The 23,647-nt window shown below is 35.8% G+C and overlaps 4 protein-coding genes across 6 annotated transcripts in view; 1 reads left to right on the top strand and 3 right to left on the bottom strand.

The window, feature by feature from the left end:
* LOC135692655 (calcium/calmodulin-dependent protein kinase type 1D) overlaps positions 1 to 4,220 on the bottom strand; it is a 35,475-nt gene extending 31,255 nt beyond the window's left edge. Inside the window, exon 1 of one of the 2 annotated variants that reach the window (XM_065210872.2) lies at positions 3,963 to 4,220. Coding sequence is in view for 1 of the 2 variants with exons in the window: in XM_089112656.1 (XP_088968782.1) it covers positions 3,706 to 3,710 (5 nt within the window). In the remaining variant the exon portion in view is untranslated. Of the gene's footprint in view, positions 1 to 3,705; positions 3,879 to 3,962 lie in introns of those variants that run through there. The other variant, XM_089112656.1, reaches the window with a different exon arrangement.
* On the top strand, positions 1,235 to 15,839 carry LOC135692650 (uncharacterized). Of its 2 annotated transcripts, none has more exons than XM_065210861.2 (4): positions 1,235 to 1,300; positions 14,118 to 14,430; positions 14,723 to 14,961; positions 15,429 to 15,839. In XM_065210861.2, exons 1-4 carry the CDS (start codon positions 1,274 to 1,276, stop codon positions 15,720 to 15,722), a joined length of 873 nt encoding a protein of 290 aa, XP_065066933.2. In that variant the 5' UTR covers positions 1,235 to 1,273; the 3' UTR covers positions 15,723 to 15,839. The 2 variants fall into 2 exon arrangements, with proteins under 2 accessions (XP_065066933.2, XP_065066932.2); XM_065210860.2 differs by lacking the exon at positions 1,235 to 1,300 and adding an exon at positions 12,255 to 12,946.
* Positions 5,853 to 12,023, bottom strand: LOC135692649 (uncharacterized). Its single transcript, XM_065210859.2, has 6 exons — positions 11,930 to 12,023; positions 10,904 to 10,961; positions 9,623 to 10,154; positions 8,227 to 8,845; positions 7,450 to 7,524; positions 5,853 to 6,944 (listed from the first exon to the last, which is right to left on the bottom strand). The coding sequence occupies exons 1-6, from the start codon at positions 11,934 to 11,936 to the stop codon at positions 6,694 to 6,696; spliced, it is 1,542 nt and encodes a 513-aa protein (XP_065066931.2). The 5' UTR covers positions 11,937 to 12,023; the 3' UTR covers positions 5,853 to 6,693.
* Positions 15,840 to 16,509: 670 nt separating the features above from the next.
* Positions 16,510 to 23,647, bottom strand: part of LOC135692644 (uncharacterized) — a 38,899-nt gene continuing 31,761 nt past the window's right edge. The window contains exons 25-28 of the mRNA XM_065210844.2: positions 22,498 to 22,644; positions 22,093 to 22,130; positions 19,569 to 19,630; positions 16,510 to 18,614 (exon numbers count right to left, since the gene is read on the bottom strand). Of these exons, the coding sequence (XP_065066916.2) occupies positions 18,468 to 18,614; positions 19,569 to 19,630; positions 22,093 to 22,130; positions 22,498 to 22,644 (394 nt within the window). The 3' untranslated portion in view covers positions 16,510 to 18,467. The remainder of the gene's footprint in view (positions 18,615 to 19,568; positions 19,631 to 22,092; positions 22,131 to 22,497; positions 22,645 to 23,647) is intronic.

Genomic DNA, 23,647 nt, shown 5'->3' with positions numbered 1-23,647 from the left:
GGCCGCATACTTATGGGAACTTATTGCAATCACGTTCGGCAACACAGATGCCTAATTCTAAGATCATTTGTAATCGGCAGTTTTTTAACTATATTCCCATGATATATTCGTAATTTGGGCAATGCGCAAATTTAATAGCCAAGAAATCTACAAAAATAAGTACTTGCAAAAATTAGTTCCCTTAAAAATTTGGGTAGGTGATGAATTCGATGTAAAACTTTATCTTTACATCTACAATACATTCATTTATTTCATCTTCATATATTGGATAAATTATTTGTTGGAAAGACGTTTTCGAAACGAATTAACATTCTATGAAAATGTTGAAACATCCACTATCAAGACGACTGAGATGACAAAAACATTTTGAATGAATTAGTTTAAACGCTCAAGTTGGACTTAATGTTCTCTGTTGTATCACATACATGCAGATTTACATTTTTTCGAAGCAATTCATTAGAAAAGTTTGTGTTGTTGTAAGGGATCAAGCATATTTTCATCGTTTAAAAATGTTTAGTTGTATTTTTCTTCTGTGGCCTGGTCATTTTTAATGACCAGAAGAACATCCTACTTTGCATGTAAGTGAACCAGTAACTTTTAGAAATTTTGTCGAAAAAATCAAGCTTAAAATGATACTTTCGAATTCTGTTCCAAAATATGGTAAAAATGTTGAAAACGTTTCTGTCTCTTATAATGACAAACTGCAGCGACGAGAGATTTTCCAGTGTTTTGAAACGCATAAAGATTTACTTGTGATGAATTATAGGTCAGACCCAATTGATTAGCCTGTCTCTTCTAGCATCAAGAATGATGTAATGGACGCGATTCCGATCGATGATAACATTTTATCTGACTTTGCAGCTATAAAAACACGAAGTTCCTGCGCAAACTTATTGTTTGACATATTTGTCATCATATTTTATCTTAATTAATAATTGTCGTACATCTAAACTTTTTACTTCAGGTTTTTGCAGCATACATTAATGACGCTAATATATGATATTATTTTTCTTGGCAGAAGTCGTCCTAAAATTTCCTAGGCCCCTGTCCGCTACTATCAAAGGCATTGGCCTAAATGGAAATTGTTTTCGTAAAAATAATCACCATACCTTTCGAATTCGACTAAGCTTATTGAAAACCAACGAGTGTAGATTAGTGTAAATTTATTTGCAAATCTAGATATGTTTTCTAAGATTTGCTTTGGATGATCTGGTCAACGCCTTTTATATATTTTCATACAGAACCGTAGCTGACAGTGCAGCTCAATATTCCAATGGTTTCTTGCACGAATAGACATCAGGTATTTTCAGAACAACCATCATTGCAATTAGTTTTAACAGAATTTTTCCTCTTTGATAGTCTTGATAAGCAAAGTTGACGTTGGATAAGAAAATGACTTTCATACTTGCCAAATTGGGCGATGTTGAAACACAGGACAAAATGGCCAAACTATAGCGAATATTCCAAAAACGTCTGTTGCAACTGGTCAACTCAAAAGTGTTGACCACAGAATTTTATGATAGGATATGACCCACGGGCACCACGACCACAATAGAATTGCCTCCCTACAATACACAAGCCGAATGTTCCCCTTAGAACCGTCCTGTCTATAATTGGCTCAGCACAACACGAACTGGCTAAGTGGCTTTCTCTTGTGACCTTGTTCTTAAAAAATGTTCAAAACTTTGCATCAAGAATTCTTTCACGTTTGCCGATTTCATGCAAAACTTGAACATCAAAAACGAAACATCTTTTGTGTGTTCTTTCGACATTAGTAGTCTTCTCACAAATGTCCCTTTGACTGAGACCATCAAAATATGTGCCAACGCTTTGTACCGGAGCGAGCTTGATAGCCCACCATTCCCAGAGGAAGAATTCATTGAACGGATAGAAGTGCGACTCGTTCAGTTCAGCTTTAACAGTGAAATGTGCAAAAAAGGGATGGTAACGTTTTGTGTAGCACTTTGGAACCTGCCTTGGCCAATATCGTTTTGGGCTTCCATGAAGAGCGTTTGTTCGACTGCGACCAAATGCCAGGTGTCCATTTTCAATATATGGACGACACACATGCCATCTTCAAAACAAAAGCTAGGTGTGATGTTTTTCTCAAATGCCTTAATGCCCTTCACCCGACCCTTCAGTTTACGTTTGAAAAGAGAGAAAATGATTCCTTGCCATTTCTAGACGATTTCATAGATTGGTAAAACTTCCTTGCGATTTGAAAGTGAGATTTAACAGGCCACCACAAAATGTTTTCTTGCTGTCAATCCTCGTAACGTTTTCAGTATTAGTAGACCCCTTCCATCCATTCAAAATGAATTGCGTCTCTACCACCCCTGTGATTCGTTTACGTGCCAGTGTGATTCTGGCTACGTAGGACGCACAGCCCAAAGATTGGGGAATAGGATAAAACAACATGGTCCTTCCAACATAAGAAATAAAACTGCCCCTCAAAGAGAACAGCCTCCTCGATCTTGTAGTTCTAGCAACACAGCAAAAACTAGTGATTCTGCCATCAGACAACACTTCTAGACAACAAAGATTGTTCAAAACTCTATAATGGCGACATGTTTCAGATAATTGGCAGAACCCGGTCGTCTTTCCATCTAGCAGTTTTGGCATCGATCTACATACAAACGAAAAAGCTGCTATTGTGTAGACAGAAGGAGTTCGTACCCTTCTGGACCTCAGTGGTAATTTTTCTATAGGCACACAGCACGGATTGGACAACTATGCCGGTCATGTGCTTGTGTTTTCCTGATTGGCCTATTTCGATCCACCACTGGGTATATATTTTCCATCGTGTTCTTTCGGACCCTCATTCTGATGTTTTATACTCTGAGAAATGGTAGGTGGAAAGCTTTTATTATGTTGTGAAATCTTTGCTTTTTCCAAAGCCACTTGGAATTTTAAAAATAAAAGCAATCATATTTTATCCTGTCAAAAAAATTGTTGCATTTCTCACATTTAACGTCTGCCTACAAAACTCAGCAAAAAACTGCAAGACTAGAAAAACTTAGAATTTTTAATACAGTCTGCTATATTATTTGATGAAGTGAGCTAGCTATTCTATTAGTCATTCGTTATTCTGTTCACTTCTAATTAACTGCTGTTAGATTTTCTGCAGACAATAATGGTTGGTCTCGACCGTCTGCAACTGACTACGTATTCTGCTGACTTGCCCTATAAGGATTCATAACATTGCTAAAACAGATAAGTCAGTTTTAACAGACGGAGTCTTAAGCAAACAGAGCCGTGGGAGAACAGTCATACGAGCAGAATGACTGGAGAGACATGCTTCTTAATGCATGTGTTGTTTCCTTATTCCAAGAATTACATTTCTGAGTGTTTCATCTGGAAATTCACTTTGGAATTACGTCGTCATATCATTGCATTCAGCTAATAACGGATTCGGGACTCCACCCGCTTAATCTACTTCTTATTTAGTTGATTCCTGACTAAATTGCTTGTTCAAGCTGAAAGCAATTGGTCTAGAAGGATATTTTAAGACTGATAAAAAGGTGATTTTCAAAAAGATGGGATTAGGCTTTCAGGGTTTTAGAGGAAGGAAAAGAGCAATAATAGGGAGTAAGTATAATTTAGAATGATCTATCCCATCCTAAATTGTTAAAAAAATTCTTCGATGTAACAAAATTGAAATGATGCAGTCTCAACAGTACACCCCTTAAAGGTAAAAATACTTACAGCATTATCGAAAATTGGTGATAATCCAGTGTACGAAAAGAACGGGATATGTTATCTTCAACTCAAAAATTTGTTATAGAAATGAATCTACGACCATGAGAAATAGTTGTCTGCGGACAGTCGAGCCAAACTTGTTTTGACAGCCCTGTTTCAAGCAAAATAAATATAAATTTAACTCTAAATCATAAAATTTAATTCTAGAAAGCAAGGGGAAGAGTTCATGCCCAAAGAACTAAAAGCAAAGATTAAAAAAATACCTGTCGTTATTCCGTGCCAAGTAGTAACGTCGTGTAATTTCATGAGGTATTGCTTTATGTCCAGTAAACAGAAACAACTTTATTTCAGACCATTTGTAAATACTCAGACAATTGATCTTTAGCAGTATTATTCACGATAGATAAGCTAGTAAACATAGCAAAACAAAAAGCATGTTCACAAGGTAACATACTTGTTTATAATCAGAACTGTTGAGTCCAACTTTAGGAACTACGAGATTAAAAACACTGAACAGTTTTCATGCCAGCGATAGCAGATAGCCGTGTGAAAATTTTATACTATGCAGACAGTGGTGGAAAGGGGGATTAAACTAGCCTGCGGCAGCATTTGTGGACTGGGGTGGAGGTTAGGCTAAGCGCGAAAAATTAGAAATTTTCTATCTAGCGCAAGTGCCTACTCTCTATTTCCCGTTAAAAAAGTTCTTAAGTGATGGCGCAATAATAGTATATCTTTAGAATTTTTAAATTAGGAGCAAATGATCTGATTAAGAAATATCTCTAAGTGCAGAAAATCAGCTAGAAGTGTTATAAATTGGCAGAAATTTGGCCACATGAGCATAGCTACTCTTTCGTCATCAACTCACTGTAGTTTGGTCTCGATTCTTAACTTTATGGACTACCGAAAGTTTATGCAGCAACCAAAAAAACAGTAATCCTTTTTAAAGTCTCAACTCTTTCATTGACAATATCTCACTCATTAACAGATATATTAATTGGGTATTTAATGGTTTTCTTTAAGGTTATACAGACAAATGCATAAATTCTAAAAGAGATTTTTATTGCGTCACATTTAAAAACTCTTTTGATAACTATCTCTCAAACAGCTTCGTGAATCAGAAACTGGACAAACATTTCTCAACAAAAATACTTCGAAGAACTTTTACATGCCTGTAAACTTCTATAACCATTCATCAAGGTTACTGATTTATTCCAAAAATGACAAAGTGCGTACCAGTTGTTGTCCGAAATTGACCAATATGTTTTTGAGCAGGTCTACAGAGTCGTGCCAGGGTAAGGCCCGGAAGCTTAAAGCAAAGCCCTGGCAATGGGAAAGAGGGAGAGGTCAGAAAGAAAGGGCGGTAAGAACGAAAAGTCTTGAATAAAGACAGGTTAACGTAAAAAGAAAGTGAGAAGCAGGAAGAGAGATCGTTCCAAATTTTACAACCGAGAATGTTCCAAAGTTGACAAAAACTTGGTAGAAACAGGTAAACTTAATGAGAAAGACCTAGAAGAGACTTTGTAAGGTTGCAGTTGTTGATGAGGCAAATTACGCTGATTTTGAATTTGTCAAAGAAGCACAGAGGAACACCACCCCAAATTTGAGATGATAATATTCTAATGGAGAACGGAATTGGGACTTTAGAATCGCCTGGAGTCGTGTTGGAGAGAAGAATCCTTTTGCTCTAGAGAGGAACCAAAGTTTTGATGAAGATATAAACAATTTGAGGGTTAAGGATGAGAAACAGCTATCTTTAAGTTCAAATACAAAAATTATCGTGTTAAAATTGATAGATATTTAGACCTCAGAAGGTTTAAATAAACTGTCATCAAAATTACTCTCTCTTTTGCAATTTTTCTTTTCTTACATTTGTTTTGTAAATGTAAACTTTTATTTTTAATTGTAATCTTTCTTTTCTTACATTTATTTTGTGTATGTGAAATTTTATTTTCAATATTGTTAAATACAAGTGTTCTTTGTTGTATGTGATTTGCAACATGTAGATGTGATATTAGTTTGAAATCTTTTTATACTTAATGTTGTTGCTCAAGAGGGTTGCAATCTACTTCCATGCTGCCTATGGCATCGTCTTGAAATAAGTTAATTGTAAATTTAATTGGAATATAGAAAAAAAGAAGCAATATACCAGAGAATCGAGGGAATTCAAATGTTTATCAACCAAGAATCAAACCATAAAATCCGAATACCTAATGTTTTCTTAAGCTGAATACTTATTTCGTTCTTATTGCATTATGTTTCATTACAAAGTCAGTGGGTGGGATGTAGCTTCTTAGAGGTTTTGTGGAAAGAACAGGGCGTGGCGCTCCCCACAATCGTTAACGTAAACAAGATTTTTGATTCCTAGAAACTTATGTTTACTGAGTGGTTGATTCAGGGGCGAGTACTAAGCGAAACCCCCCTCTAATTTTCGACATTCTTATCATTTAATGATTACCCGGGTTTTCGCCTTTGTTGTCAAAAGAACAGACAAGCCTTCAATTTTGACGATTGTACAAAAGCGTCAAATATCAAGATTCAGACACTATCCTCTTTTTGCAAAATAGCTAGACGAAGTGTTTCGAGCGATTCAGGGCTCAGATTTAATGGGCGCAAATCTGGAAAGCGATTCCGTAATCCGGAATTTAAAGGCCGTATCATATTGTTAAATTTATATTAATTTGTTTGGCAATTTATCCAGAAATCTTGTTGTCTTTTCTGACAATAAAAATATCAACCGATATTCTAGGGTCAAGCAAATATCATTTAGGTCTGCAAAAGCACTTTTTAAAAACAGCGCGAGGTGAATTTGGAATGGGCATAAATAAAAATTTCGGGAGCAAATATAAGGTGATCTTTCCATAAACTATTCTCTTACTTTGACTACATCCCCAACCAGCAGTTAACACATACAATATAAAATATTACATACTATCTTACAACATCTAAAAACTAATTAAAATTTCTCTTTGGAGGCCTAATGTTCATACTAGCACCTTAAAACTGAATCAAGTTCGTCTCAACCTGCTCTGGCTCTAAAATTCCCGCACTGAGTGGGGCAACCGGGGGCGTGCTGCCGGTCGCAAAAGGATCACAAAACGGATTTTCAGCGACGGGGGAGTCGAGTTTGAGAAGTGGGCTTCTTTGAACCATAGACACCTCCGGTACCAGAAGGTCAGTCTTGAACGAGTTTTGTTCCGGCTTTTCCTCGTTGCTGAAGTAATCAACAACTGGTGTAGGAACATCATCTACAAAGAAACAGAATAGAGTGCAATGTGGTGGTTCATGATAAAATCCAACATAAGAAATTGCGGAATAAATTCCTAATTGGCAACTTAACTTACGCAAATGGGATCTTAAAAAGTCTCTTTATCCGGGCTAAGCCAAATACTTGCCAAAAGTGCTTGGAGCACCAAAGCAGTTCAGTCAATTGCCTATCTATTTTTAATTCCTGCCTATAAAATAGTTGAGTTGCTCATGTTCTCCAAATAATGTCGGAATTGTACTTCCTAACATCCTACTTTCAAAATTAGAAGTTACATTCGAATAGTAAGTACATTTCTACGGATAATGATCCAAAATTGTTTGAAATGGGAGAGTGGAACTGCTATTGTGAAAGGCAGAGATGTTGCTGGTGCGTCAAGACTTTTGGCAAGCATTGTGGGTCCTCCGCTAAGCAGACAAGACAAGGTTTACTTTTTTGGTTGTTTAGACAGCATGAATAATATCAGTGAAATCAAAGAAGGCACTCACCAGGCAAAGGTTTTTTGGTTTTATTTGAGATCGGTGATGGCATGCTGATAAGAGCTTCCTTGGACGGACTCTTCTCTGTGAAAACAAAGATGGAAACTGGATAAGGACAGAAAGGAATACTCCAAGTGAAAAATAAATCTACTGAATGATTAAAGGTCGATAGATGTGAATGTTATTTCGACAAGAGAAGGGAACCGACTGCAGATACACTCTTTTTTCTATAAGAACAATTTTATAAGAACACGAGCCTCAAAACTGGTCAAAAGTTAAGAACAAATTAAGAACAAGCTGAGGCTGAGTTTGCAAAATGCAATTTTGAACAACGTTTTTTCTCAAAATCGAGGAGTTTTAGCGATGTATGGGTGTTTTCTCGGTGAATATTCAAATTTGTCAGCAAATTAAGGCTGTCTCACTCACTTTGTTGGCAAATAAGGCCTGAACACCACCTTAGAGTTAAAAAGCTAGCACTCGCACTGCTTACACCCTATTAAATTAAGAACCAATTAAGAACAATCTAGCCTCAGATTTTCGAAAAAATTAAGAACAGTCAGCCTGTACTTAAATTTACTGTTTCTTATAAAAAAAAGAGTATAATGCCTGTTAATAAGGATTGTTAAAAGAAGCCATATTGCAAGTTGGTTATAAATACTCTATTTTGCCAATCGAACATTTTAGTAGTAAATTGGAATAGATAGAATTGAACAAAAACAATGAATAATTGACAACATATCTTGAAAAGAGAGATGCAATGATTTCATGTTAACACTTGCAACTCACCGTTTAGCAAAGTTGCTTCTTTTTCGCTTTTTCTAATTTCGTCTTTTGAAATGCTTTTCCTTGACTTCGCTATACTTTTTGGAGTTTCAGAAAACTTTGCTCGAGGCGCAGAAATAAGGCTTTTATCTTGACTGGGTTTTAAAATACCAGAAACCGAAAGCCTACTCTTGGGACGGGGAATTCCTTGTCCTATGCTTCTCCTAGAGTTGGGAGTTTGCGCTGAAACAGGTCGTATAGGAGTGCTGTTATGACTTGGCTTCGTGAATGGTAGCTTTGAAATGGAAGAATTCAAGTTCGATTGTCTTCGTGGTGTTTGTCTTTCAGTTGTGCTGCTCAGCGACCGTCGATGCTCACCAGCTTTCTTTGGTGTTGTGAATAATCGAGAAGGCAAAGCCCCACTTACAGATTTTGTTCTTTCATTAACCTTAGCTTTTGAGTTTGATGCCTCGAGACACGAAACGCTTTTTGTCTCTAAGCCAGTGGCTTTCATTGGTTTTAGCTTTGATTCTTGTGTGGCAGTTGTTCGTGGTCTGGCTTTTGCTTGAAGCAGTCCAGGTTTTAACAAAGGGACTCCGGTTGGTTTTAAGCCTTTTGGCTGCATTTTGGGAATCCCAGTTGCCTTGAAATTATGAAAGCAATGATATAAACTGAAATTTCAAATGGGTTAACACTGAATGATGCAACATGACTTTATGAAGTTATCGTAATAGCCCCAACTCTATTGGCTATGTTTTGGTTTTGCTAATTGATATCTGAAAACATGGTTTTCTTCTGTGTGTTGATTTCATATGGAATTTTCAAACAGTTCTCTTTGAAAATATTTTATGCTGGGGAAGTGAAACAAATTCAATATTTGCTGATGAAAGGAAACAAGTTCTTGATTAGCATGTTAAAGGCAATCAACAGATATAAAGTGGCTTCAGTCACCAACTATTGCTAACTAACTATCAATATTGTTTACATTTTTCAATCAATATTAGCTAATCAATGAGCATGTGAGTGGAATCACACTCACTGATTGGTCAATATTTGGTTGAAAGGTGGCTAAAGCCCTTTAGTATCTGTCCATTGCCTTTAAAGACAGTGTGTTCTGCCAGTCAACCATCCAGATTTAAGAATAGGATGTTTACAATCCATTGAAGATTCCCAGATTGGCTCAGTAACAATAGGTTACATTGTTAAGTCTAACCAATGGGAATTTAATCAGCCAGTAAAATTAGTCAGGACACAGTGCTTTTAAGTGAAAGCATATTGTGTGCCTACTGAATGCTTTCATATTTTTGTGAATTGGAACAAGTATATTGATAATACCAATGGACTAAAGGTTTGCCTGATTGCCATAGCATGATGCAGTTATCAAATTTTGTGTAATTCTAAAAAGCACCAACAGCCTTACCACTGGTAGAGCAATCCTTGAGCTTGACCTTCTTGCAATGCCACTTTCACAGGAGAGTCTTCTGATAGGCTTTTTCTCTTTTGATTGAGTTTCATTCAAAGAGTTCTTTAACTTTTCAGGAACATGAAGTTTTGGTTTATCTTCTATCTTGGAAGTATCTTTTGATACACTAAGGTTTCCAAAGTTTTCAATATTCTCTTTGTTTGACATTTTTTCTCTTGCTGATTTCAGAGATAGGAGGTTGATGCCTGAAGAGTTTCTTTTAAAAGGTGGTACAACAGCAACTGGACTACTGCTATTAAAACTTGTTAGTGGCTTATACTTGAGCATGGCAGACACTTTAGCACATTCTTGCAACAACATCACTTGTTCTTTAGGCTCTAAAGGTTTCACTGGCTCAACTGTATTCTTCTGCACAACTGCAGCCGCACACCTCTCTAAGTGACCAACAGGGCCAAAAAATATCTCATCATCACTATCCTCATCAATGTTCTCATCATTATTGCCAACCTCCTTTTCATCAGGTCCATCTCTACAAAATGCAATGGAAATTTTACTGTTTTATCAGTCTATCATAAAGTGTTTGATGCCCTATAGGCCAAGCTGTACATGTTTTGGTCAATCAAAAAGAACAGTTATAGGTAGCAACTCTGAGTTCATGCTTTATGTGATCACCAGGCAGCTATTCCGTATGATCATCAGGCAACTTTATGCAAGTTGATCTTTAACTGCTGGTAGTAGCAGTGTGAATAGCAAATAATATCATTAACTTGCATTAAAAAAGCACCAAATATTAAAAGGCACCAGGTAACCTTATGAATTTCAGTCACCAACTGACATTTATTTGAATCAGGCATTTTGAGGAGCAAAAACCAGGTGCTTGACAATCTGAACACCTTCAACTTTCTAGGCGCTCGATTGAGCATCATCAAATATCATCAACAACAAAATTTTGTTTTTTGAATTTAACTTTCAGACAACATAAACAAGCTAGGTGATCCATTGATCAAGCTCCTATAACTTTCTAGGTGCATGTGGAGGTGTTCGATCGAGCTTGAGCGCCTCTTCTTGCAAGGATTGATTTGAATGCCAGTCAGCTTCTGACAGGCACCATGGAACCCACTTTTTTAAAAAAATGTTTTTATCAATGAACCACCAGTAAAGTCTCTTTTTATTTGGATTTTAACCCCTAGATTTTCTAAACCCCCACTTCCCTTAATGCTCCGCAATGCATGAATGATTAACTGTTGACTGAGAAATTGAGTTAGTGTCACAACTTACCCAAAAAGAGGTGATAATGGAATATCAAAGTCAAATTTCTCATTTTCCAACCAACAATCTAGAAAAATGAGCAGAAATGGAATGAAAGTTTTTGGATACGATGGCTGTAAAAGATAATGAAATTTTCAACCAAGAAGAAAGTTGAAGTAGTTTTCTCGTTTATTTCAAGCTCTACCATCAACAAGACAAAAGAATTTTAAGAAATTTTCATTATGAACAAACAATAAAGTCTTTAGTGCATTTCACTCCACGAGGTTCAGCAGCCTTTTCTTTTAGCCACGTGTGAAGCATAACAAAAGAAAATACCCGAATGTTTTTCCTTTTTCCTTAGCCTGTAACAGCTTGCAAAATAGTGCATTTTCTATATCTAGTATGTGAAAATGGCTTTGAAAAAAGCAAAAATTTAACAACATATTGCGTAAACCTTTTTCGTCTGACACCAGGGTGGAATAAATGTGAAACTCACGACAATGAGAAATCGTTAGTCTACATGGATTCGTTAGTTTATCCGGCGTAAGCTACATGGATTCCACACTGGGTCTGACACTCCTCAGAGCATAAAACGTCAGAATATCCAATGAAATTATGTAAAATTTAATATGAAAAAATTAAATAGCAAAGTAGTCTGATTCGGTGAAAAACTGGTAGCCAAAAAAACTAATTACGAGTTATCGTGTATTGGCTCGTGTCTTTCGTGTGACCCCTATCATAATTGCTATCTCACGTTAAACCGTTTCATGTAGGCCCTAGAGTTTGAAAAATGACACCAAAACACGACATATTAGGTGAATATTCAGAAATCATTTTTAATTTTTTTATGCTTTAAGCTATATACGACCACGAAGTAAAGAGATTTCATCACATACATAGGTGATATTCATTTTTTTGGCTTTTAGTTTGGTGAGGCCAGCGAATATCGCACAGCAAAAATAGAACTCAAATTCTCATCAAAATTGGTGACCTCACCTATGAAAATAAAGGAAGGAAAAGTTAAAGAATATTCAAATCATTCTTTATCGTACAAACCTTCCATTTCCAGTTCTTTTCCAAGGCAGAAATGACGACAATGTTGACAATTTGATAATCCGTTATTTTAGTTAAGCGCTGGTTTTTAAAATTGGTCAGGTGACCATAGCCTCTTTTTGATGTAAGAAAAAATGTGAATGCTGGTTGAAAAATTCTGTGTTATTTCTTAAACCCCTTCGAAAAAACTTTATATTAGTGATCTAGCTAGATAATTCCATATTACGATTTGCTCTAGTTTCTATTTAAAACTATTTCTTTGAGAAGCTCTTGATTATGATATCATTTAACTCTTGCTTCAAAATTAATTGCTGCTGTGGTGTATTTTACCTCGTTTCTGTAAAATTTGATTCTCAAGCGGGAAAGATGGCGAAAAGGTTTAAAAGTTTACGAACAGTCAACTATTAAATGAATAACGTTTTAATGAAAATGTCAAAAAACCTAAGAACCAACATAAAGAAACATGGTGGCATCGAAACGATTAGAGAAAATGCTCGTAACGAAGCTCAATACGATAGGCGGAATAAGCTTTTCAACCACCTGTTCTTGAAAAGGACGAAACTTCATTATGGCGATGACATTGAGCATAACGGAGATGAGATTTTTACAGCTGAAGACGTCAGGACGCTTACAAAGTCACTGAAGAAAAAGTCAGATAAAACTGAAGATATACTTAAAGGTCTGACTAAGGCGTTTATCTTCCTTCCCGCGCACGTGAACATTTTTTTAGAGGAGGAAAATTCTCTTTGGACATTGGTTAGTTATCTGACGGGAAAAGACAGCAAACTTCAAATATACGCGTGTTATTGTATCACGAATGTAACATCAGCGGATCATGGAAAAGGAGAAACAATAGCAAAAATGTGTGCACCGTATTTAATCGCTTACTTGTCCAGCTCAGATGCTTTAAAACAAGATTTATGTGCCACTGCTTTAGGCAATTTAGCAGCTGATGGGCAGCAGCTTAGAGATTTGCTGAAAACGCAAGGCATCTTAAAACCACTTGTTGAGTTATTCAGGGTCCGTATGAATTTGTGCTTTGCTTGTCTTGCCAAATATCTGCAAAGCCATAGTAACCATTGTCCATTTCGTACTGATTTATTTGTTGTTGTATTGTTAAAAACTTGCAGCTCTCAAAATCCCAGCTCAGCGCACAGTGGCTCAAAATGGGCTATCCATTAATGAAGGAAGCATGATCAGCAACCTTAAGTGTACCTGGCTCAGAACTTAGATCAGAATTGCTGAATACAATTATTTTGTAACCTTACATGTAGTTTTTGGTAATTTCAGATGCTCTAGGATTGACACTGTGCCTGCTTTAAAATGACAAACTGAATACACTGACAACCCTTGTAGAAATAATGATGACCAAATAAAAAACTGACATCTGCCCTATTATCCCTTAACTTTGTAGAAAGTATTAACCTCCTTTAATCACACTCTCCTTTAACTATTACTCTCTTTTTATAAGAGCCAATAAATTTTGGTTCTGGCTGACTGTTCTTAATTTTTTTGAAAATCTGAGGCTGGATTGTTCTTAATTTGTTCTTAAATTAAGCAGTGATATTGCTTGCTTTTTCACTCTAAGGAGTTGTTCAGGCCTCATTTGCCAACAAAGTGAGTGAGACAGCCTTAATTAGCTGACAAATTTGAATATTCGACGAAAAAGCACCCACACATCGCTAAAAATCCTTGATTTTCAGAAAAAACGTTGTTCAAAATTGCATTTTGCAGAAGCTCAGCCTCAGCTTGTTCTTAATTTGTTCTTAACTTTTGACCAGTTTTGAGGCTCGTGGTCTTATAAAATTGCTCTTATAAAAAAAAGAGTGTAATCGCCCAGAAGGAAAACATCACAAGGGCTTCCCCACTGGACATGTTTCTATTCCTTAACACCAGGAAACCAAGTTATTGGAAACATAAATAAGAACTGAAATGGAGGACACATTTTTATTTGATTGGATGGAACTGGCTAGTCAATAGTCTTCTTCAACAGCACATTTGATTGTCTGTTCCACGACAGCACCTAAAAAGTCTGTTCCTATGCTGAATTAATTCAAGGGAACCTTTTATCATTAAGCTTTTTAAAACTCAGTTTATTTTATGTTTGAAAATAAACAGGTTTTCTTTTAGTTTTGTCTTGTTTTAAGTATATTTGTTATATGAAGCCATTACCTGTTGTTTGTTCATTCAGGTACAATCTGCCGCAGTTATAGAATCTGCTTGCTTTGCTGCAATGCAGTTGGCTGCTGGGTCAGGTGACATTATAGCCGAGCTCCATACAATGGGGATTGGAGAGCTGCTTGTCAAATGTTTGAAAAGGCCTGATATACAAAAAGTACATGAGAACATTGCATGGTTGCTAGTATACATTGCACCTAACGAGACTCACACAAGGAGCCTTGTTGAATTTGGGCTCCTTGACATAGTCATCAATAAGCTTCAACACATATGCAATGCAATAAAAGAGAACTTGAATGGAGTGACAGCTTTTGTGAGATTACTTGGTATGAATGATATTAAAAATTTTAAGCTGTGTCTCTTCTCATGATGAAAAAAGTAGCATGTCTGATATTAGAAATAATTGGCAATACAAAAGGAAGTTAACCACGTGACTATTAAAATTTTTATAAACATAAAATGAAAAATCAGATAATCTCAATCTTACCTTAAAATCTTACCAGGCACACATAGCAGCAGCAGATATCTCCAATGTTTTAAAAGTCTATACTAGTTATTGTCATTGACTAACTGATTATGTTTTATGTGAAAAATTCTTTTTCATATTACATATTGCAGGAAACTGTGCAGCTGTTGTATCTGAACCTGCAATCATCAAGTCATTTGAAAGCGGAAATCTCTTCAAGGCATTGACACAGTTGGTTAGTTGCAACCACACACATATTGTGAAAGAATCCCTTTGGGTTTTATCAAACATAATGTCAATAAGAGAAGAAATGGCATTAGATGCAGTCGACAATGGTATTATCATGCATTTGAGCAGATGCCTGAACTATGGTGAAAACATTCAGCTACAGGTATGTGAATTTATATCCAAGGCTGGCATTTAAGGCTACTGAATACTGTGGCACTGATTATTTTATCTTTACCCATATTTTGTATTTTTCGAAAAGCAACTTTCTCACGCAGGATGTTTCCAAACAGGGGTTTTTTAAAATATTAACATCTAGAAAAACTGGGGTGGACAACCTGTGGCAACATCCCTGCAAATATCTCACAATTTAAATGGATATCAAAATACATTCTTTCCTTCCAACAGTTTTGAGTAAAAGATGGATAACTGATCTATTAAATTTCTTGCATGCCCAAAAAAGATTGCAGTTGTTTACTCATTCTTAGAAATATACACTTTGATTCATTAAAATTAACTCCAGTAAACTTTATGGTAATGATTCATCATATTGTTATTAGATTGATGGTTATGATGATGATGATAATAAGGATCTGATTTCAGCTGGTCCAATACATTTGTTTATTTTTCTAGGCAGTGAAATGTCTCTGTGCATTATCATCATATGGAGGTTCATGCATCAAGGCTGTGGCCAGCCTAAATGTTCTTGAGTTCTTTATAAAGTGTCTTCAAAGTGACAATATTGAGCTAAAACATTTGGCAGTACAGTTCATTGAAATGGTTCTTAGATTACATGACTATGGCCAAGAACTTTTGATGGAAAGAAATATAATTTCTGTGTTAGAGAAAATGATGGAAAGTGATACTTTTCCAAAAGTCAATGATGCAGTTAATGACTTACTTACCCTTTACTTCTACATAAAATAAATTTGTAAATACAGAGAAATAGTAAGATTTAAAGACATTTACTTTTTTAGCTTTTAGCAAAGGGAAATAGTTTTGATTTTATAGTACTTCTAGATTTGAAATGACAAGTACACATGATTTAGCCTGTTATTTTGACAACCTGCTGGAGAAAATAGTAACAATGTTAATCATTAGCAAGCATTTTTCAAGTCTTCTTGGCATATCTTGGCAGCTTTATGCAGCTTTGAAGTGCCATGTATTTAATACACAAAGTCAACTGTCAACTATAGCAATCTCTTTTGACAAGATTGGCCTTAGAAAACAAACATTTTACATGATCGACATCAATGGTAAGATCTTGCTTCCTGTTCAAAGGAATACTACTGGTTTAGAAATATGGAAAGTGCCACCATTCTCATGTACATTTTAGTAAAATTCATTGATTTAATGTTTAAAGTTAAAAATTTTATAAGAAATCTGACTGCAATAAAGGATTGAGGGTAAAAAGTTTCACTCAAATCGATTTTTGTAGAGCCAAATCCCTAATAAGATTCCAAACATCTTCACAAAATCTACAATATGGTATCCAGAAAAAATATGGTATCCAGAAAATTGTTATCTAGACTAAAAGTATAGTGTCTAATCCTGATCTAAGTTTGAAAAAGCTGTACAATGAAGTTTAGAGTGATATTGAAATCCAGTAATGTTGTTTATTTGTATGTTGCAAGACTGCATGGCAATTTTCTTCAGGCTTCTATTTATAAGGTTATCAAACTTAAGCAACAAAGCAAACAAAGAACAAAGAAAGTCAGAACCTACAAAGACAATATTACAAAACAGGTTCAGGATGTCAGTATGATACTTTACACAAAAAACTAGGAACTGTTAAAAGCATTATATTCCTTACTCATACATAAATTATTTCTATATATAATGATATATCATGCAAAATAGCAACAAACATCAATAAACAAATGATAATAACAGGCAAAACATATTATTATACTTAAAGCTCCCATATTTAATAGCAGTAAAATATATACCTATACATGCCTATCTTACCTAAACTGATTGAATAAATCAGCTTTGAGCAAATTGGAAAGTTATTTATAATTGTTGAAAACTTTGATAACTAAATCCTGTTATTCATCAGCAATAAGTACTGCACAACAAGAAAACTAGAAATGAGTTGAGTGTTTGGGGCATATGACATTCTGCCTTCATAAAATGGTAAAAATGCAGGCATATTTCTGAGCTTAGTAAAAAGGACCTGCTAGACACTTTTTAAAATTACGGGAATAAAAAATACAGTCAAATTCAATCTTCTTTGTTACTGAGGAGCTAAAACATCCATATAAAATCCAAAAATTGGAATAAAAAATATAAGAAATATAACAAATCCATAAAACACATAATAAAGAAGGAATAAAATTGCCAATCTGTATGAAATATTGAATTATATTTATTGATAAGACACCCCAATTTTTTAGAAAGGAATATGGAAAAGATTGGCTGTGGTATTATAGGGAATATTAAAGACTTTTCAAAGAAAAAAGTTAAAAAGAATGAAAGAATAAGGGTACATGCACCCTTTTCTAGCAAGGTATGCATTATGCAATTTTTACACAAAAGTCATTTCATGAAAAGATTAAAAAGTTTCACTTCTTAATGGCTTAAAAGTTTAAAACTCGACAACACATGAATAAAGAAACATGGTGCCCTGTAATTGACAAGAGCCTTGTTTCAGATGGAGAAGGTTGTATCCTTTAAAGTGTTTTGTAGGGAAATTTAAGAAGGAATGCAGCAATGTCGGTAACAATCCTGAAGAATTTTCCATGTGCAATACTATATACTGGTTGAATGATTTGACTCGGTTGAATGCATCATCACATGAACACTTGAAATAAAAGACTGTCCTGAAGTTCAGTGCAGTTATTGACCTAAGGTTTACTTGAAGTTCAGTACAGTTAATTAATTGAAGTCTTGGTCCATGAAATCTTATGTCATTTTTTGAGTTATAGTGGAGTTTCAGTTCCAGTTTTTGTAACAGCTCCATCAAGAAATTTGCATCAAGAAGATTAAAACCAGTCCTTGCCTGGAATGGTGCTCCATCAAGCATAAATGCTTAAAGTGCACCTTAAAAAAGCCATGGAAGGCCATTTTATGAGCATTCAAAAACGTTTTTGCTACTGTTTTTTGCAACATTTTGCACCCCTCCCAAAGGTACTCTCAAAGCAATAATATTAAGCAATTTGAAAAAGAGTGTCTTAATTTTCTTACAAGCAAATTCATGGTGTACCCTCATTTTGCTTAGAGCAAGGCCTGATTAAGGTGCATGTGTCTCTAAACAGGGAAGGTTGCTGTTAAGAAGGGTAGAAGGTATCAATCATGTAATTGCAATAACAATGTATTCGGGTTTATATCTCTATTAAAGAAGACGTAGGAACATTTCTTTTTTGGGTGCTGTTAAATGAAATAGCCATCTAGCTGAGCTGATAACTCTTCCAAAATTCTATGTATGAATTAAAACTGAAATCTATATCATGTCGAGAATGCCTGTTTGTGCCGCATTAATTCATAAAAGTTTACTCTGCTGTTCCACTTGAGAAAACATTTACCATTTAAATATAATATATGGATGCCTTTTTTTAGCGAAAAACATACTTTATCAAACCCTAGATACCTTATTCCCAGTGGCTTCATAGGATTCATGCCAAAGGATTGTTTGAATTCCTTTGTAAACATCTCAACAACAAAAGTCTTGCCTCAATTTTGTGTCATCCTTCTAAAAATGTCTGCCCCATAATCATGCCAGTCCTCTTTTGTGACAATATTTTGGCTGAAGGTTGGCTGTTCTGAGATGATATTTGCACCAAGGAAGGCAGCATTTGCTCGGTTATCTGCAGCATGTACCTTTTGAAAGTAGAAAATGTGTTTAAAATAAGGAGGTGGCAAACATCCAAGAAGAAAAAAAGGGAGAACAAAATTGGCATAATATCTTTAAATTGCAGTTCTTGGTGTGGTTCTTTTTTGAAAATGCTTAAAGAGACTGTTGAGTCTCTAAGACTCGTGCATACTTCTTTTTCTGTCTTTAAATAACTATTTGAAAGCTCTTGATAAGTAACCTGCTGCACAAAAAGCTGAATTAGTCCTGAACATGTCATCTAATATTCCCATTTCGATATTCCAGAGAAAGTTTTTGACAGCCAGGCACAATCTTAAGTCCTTCATGGATAATAAGAGACCCCAAAAAAGACTTTTCTTTTCGTCAGTATCAGCTTGACTCAAATTGTCATGGAAATCAGTGGCGGCCCCAGCTACTGCAAAGTGGGAGGGTGATGGGTGTGACCAGTATGGCCATGCCCTTTTGCCTCGTTTAAGTGCTTTGTATCAGGTGAATATTTTTAGGTGAAAATATGATTTGCCCTACACTATGCTCTTTTATCAATTTCTAGAAGAAATATGTGAACCCTGTTTTGATGAAAATGGGAGGGTAATTACCCCCACACTTCCTCTTGGCACTGCCACTAATGGCAATCCAATGAAAACAACAAAAACTCCCATTAAAGAATTTAGAAACAAAATTATTGGGTTGACAAACAGCTGGTATCCCCTTGCTCCAGGGTGGCATTGCCACTCCATGCCACCCCTTGGCTATGGGTCTGTCCCAAAGAGCATAACCTAAAAGCTGACATTTTTTAATATAGAAAAGGATCGGTCTACACCCAGTACCCAACCCGGATGCTGCAAGCACCACTGCCTACTTTAAGCCAAGCCAACTTCTTTAACCTAATTTGCCAATGAATAATTCTGTGCCTGTTGGCCACTATTTTAAATCAAATTTAAGATGAAACTCATCATACAAACCTGAATGTTCACTGCTTCTGGCATCAAAAATTTTAGCTCTTTTTGAAGCCTCTCTGCAAAACCTTGGAATAAATGAAATTGTTATCAGAGAAATAAAAAAACTCCAAACATATTAAAATTAGTGGTGTAGTGCTATCAAAATAACAAAAGGGCTCTTGCACAAAAGGCTACGAAAAACAATAGCAAAAGTAGAAATTTACCAATTTTTGGCATCAACAAGGGGGGCTCTACACCCCCTGATTAAAAAATAGTAGGCCTGACAGTCCCTTTCTGCATGCAGCGAAGTTAGTAAAGAGGAAATCTTTGTACTATAACCTCGAAATTCGGCTGCAATTTATTCTGGTTATTTGGCTATATAGGCAGGGGCTGTCTGGCCCGGGTGGCAAAGCGGCAATTATTCTGTGTAGGAAAATTTACGGGCCCTTCCTGCGTTTGAGAAATTTTTTAACTTAATGTCAAATACTTAATACCCTAGACTGATTACTTTGCGATTAAAGTCCCAAGCAAACACTTCAAACTACCCAAACCCTGGTTTCCATTTTTCAGTCATGTGTTCAATCAGACCTGTACCCTGGGTACCAGAGCCACAACATTTCGAACGCGTAAACAGAATGCCAAGCAGAGAAGCAGATGAGCGTATTGCTATCTTCAATTTCCGCTCTCGAATTTTTTGCTTGATCTAAAAACATCCATATTTTATTTATGAATTGATGTAAGTCACATTTTTAATCCATATTATGATAATATAAAACAGCAAAAGTCAGAGATAGCGCTGTGGGAACGAAATTAATATTGGGAGAGTGTTGGAATGGACAAGAAAACTTCGAGGTAGAATTTGAAGTAGATTAACGGATAGGTCTCAGAAACTTTAGACCTGATTCTCATTCTTCAAAAGAGGCAAACAATTTCGAAAAAGAAACACCAGACTTGCTTCAACTTGGTGAGGTAGGGGCAACTGCCCCTAGTTCCCCCTTAAATCCACCACTGCTACCAGCAGCATATCGTTCAAATAAAAACATCAATTAGTGCAAATGGAGATCCAGAAAAAAGAAGATGATTTCAAGGAACAGGCTCTTAGAGAAGAAACATATAGAGAAGAAAACTGTGCCTTTCAGGGTGGGGATTCGCAAAGAGAGAAAAGACCCCAAAGTCGACATCGACACCATCTATCAAAAGGGTAGAAGCTTGCCAACTGTGCATCAAAAGTTAAGAACCAATTTAGAACAAGCTAATGCTGAGATATCGTAAAATGCAATGTTGAACAACTTTTTATCCCAAAAAATGGATTTTTAGCCATGTGTGGGTGCCTTATGGTGAATATTCAAACTTGTCGGCAAATGATGGTTGTCTCACTCACTTTGTTGACAAGTGATGTCTGAACACCTCCCTAGAGTGAAAAAGCTAGCAATCGCACCTCTCACACCCTAATAATTTAAAAACAAATTAAGAAAAATTCAGCCTCAGATTTTGCAAAAATTAAGAACAGTCAGCCTGAGCCTAAATTCACTGGTTCTTATCAAAAGAAGCGTGAATACAACATGCACGTAGCAGCATACCCTTTCCTCAAAAAAACTTATAAATGTGTGATAACACTTAGCTGCACCCAAGTTTCCTGTGAAAGATTATTCAGCCAGGTTTATATTGTTAAGAAACTCTACATGAGATTTTAAACACTTTTTACACGAGAAGAAATGCATGGATTCAATTGGGTCCGAATTTACGGATTAAAATCGATATACTGCTGCTGTTTAGAACATTGTTTTATTATCAACTTTTATTGTATTTTAAGTCTAAATTTTTAGTGGGTGTGGTTTAATACTTTCTGCCACGCCCTAAACCGGGCCCTTTGAGCTTGCTAGCCACCCTGCGGTTTTGATGCCAGACCGCCCATGTATATAAGATTCACTGCAGCGCCGTTACTACCCAATATTTCTGGTTATTTGGCCCTGAAATGAAAAGCCCATTTAACATTCGTTCCAGTGTTATACCAAACAAAAACAGCTAGCAAATAAGGGTGAGATGGTCCTCAGAATATTTGATGATATTCAATCATAAGACTGAAGGTGGCGTTCTCTCGTCATTTGGATCATTTTTTGGTTTTCGGTTCGCCAATCGCAAAGACGGCCAAAAATAAAACTCCCAACCGTTTTTAGGGGGTTGAGACAAAAAACTAAGGCCTTCTTCCGCCGACCAGCAAAACTTTGTTCATGCAAAAGTCGCAAGCCATTCGGCCATTAACTAATGCACCTAGAAAAAAAGTAGGATGTTAACATTTATGTAAATGTTACAATTATCGTGCTATCTGTGCCAAAAACAAAAGATAAAGGGGCACCAAAAAGAGATACCCTGACACATATCAAACGTGGTTGTATTTCATTTAATCATGCTAAAAGTTATATTTTACAAAAACACACTACAAGAAACAAAATTTTCCAGCAGCTGAATATATATATATTGATGCTGCCTCAATGTTTTTACATTTTATGCGAGTCAATCAAACTTTTAATAAATCTTGTGATCTTACCTTCAATCAATGTTGTTCCTCCGCTTAGAAATATTTTCCTAAAAGAAGAAACAAATTACTTATTTTGAATCATTGATTCATCTACAGCCCTTGCATCTAAGAAATACAGCTCATTGTTTGCGAAAGATTTTTGGCCTATTTTATCAGGAAATTGAATATCAGATTTTCTTTGAAAAATTAGCAATTTTGCACTTGCGACAAATAAGAAAAAATGCCAAATTAGAAAAATTGACTGCTTTAGTACTTGACTGCAAAATTAAGTGAAAATTTACAGAAACAATGGGAAATGTGACGTCATCTTATTCAAACAATAGGCTTGCCCCATCAATACTTGACCAATTTCCGCCTTTGTATAAAAGCCGATGTTTTATCACAAACATGCCTACTAGAAACATTGGAAATTACCTGCACATCTCTTTTCTTTGATCAATCCCAGATTGTTTGATTGCTTTTGCAACGAGCTTGTGAATTCCTTCGTAATCCTTTCCCCAGGCATTCGGATCGAAGAGGCCCTCGGCACAGCGAAATCTTTCTGTTCCTACGTTAACTTTGCTGAAATGGAAATTGTAATATAATCCATGCTTATATGCCAACAGTGCTATTAGGATGTGTATAGTTGAGAGAATGTGGGTAAAAAGGAAGTCAAACAGCCTTTGTATACATGTTTCCTTTGCTTTATTTTTATGCAGAAAAGGCACAGAATCATTCACAACAAACGTCGATGGCCAACAAGGTAAACCATTGATTTAAGAAAATTTTCCAATCAGAACCCGCTTCTAATACTGTATAATAATTTCATGATATTCATCTTCCATAGTAACTTCAAAATCAATTATTAATGTTTACAAGACCAAATTACGTATTGCCAAAAAGTTTTTTAGCAAACAGTTAGAAAATCTTCATGATTTAGGGCTTTCAATGCCCAACCAGAATCCTTTCGCACCAAAATGAATTCTCTTAATCCCTTCTATCTGTATCACTTCTAATTCCACTGTATCAAATTTGATAGCTACCATTTTTCTTTTACCTTTATTGATTTACAGCTCAGACAGGATAAATAAAAGGTACACAAGTTGAAATGAACCCTTTCTGAAACCAAAAGGGCTACAGCACTTGCACAATACAAATCAAGTGCCTTAAATCTAGCGAGCTTACACCCGGTCTTTTTAAAGTTTGAGTCTAAAAAACCGATTTTTGGGGGGAGAATGACAATCAGTCAACTGCATTGTGATACTTTTTAGTTATAAAGGAGTACTTCTCTTACCAAAGTTAGTGTCCTTATATTAATACATGCAGAAGCCTACAGTCAAATTTTTCACTACACCAAAAATAGAGGCATCAAAATTTTACACCTCCGACCTCAAACCTCATAGATATGATCGTTTTGGGTTCATTTAATCAGGGAAATCATAGTTTTGGTTCTAAAGGATAGACTCCTCGTACACCAAATCTTTTTGTACCACCCGCCACCACTGAATGGGGAATTCAACTTTCTGCAAGGATTACAACAAGTTCATGAATTTGAATGAAATTCTGAGAAACATTTCCCACAGTT

This window comes from Rhopilema esculentum, chromosome 3 (assembly GCF_057945365.1).
Source record: "Rhopilema esculentum isolate cy_ngs chromosome 3, ASM5794536v1, whole genome shotgun sequence".
Lineage (NCBI taxonomy): Eukaryota > Metazoa > Cnidaria > Scyphozoa > Rhizostomeae > Rhizostomatidae > Rhopilema > Rhopilema esculentum.
This window is presented reverse-complemented; position numbering and strand designations above follow the sequence as displayed.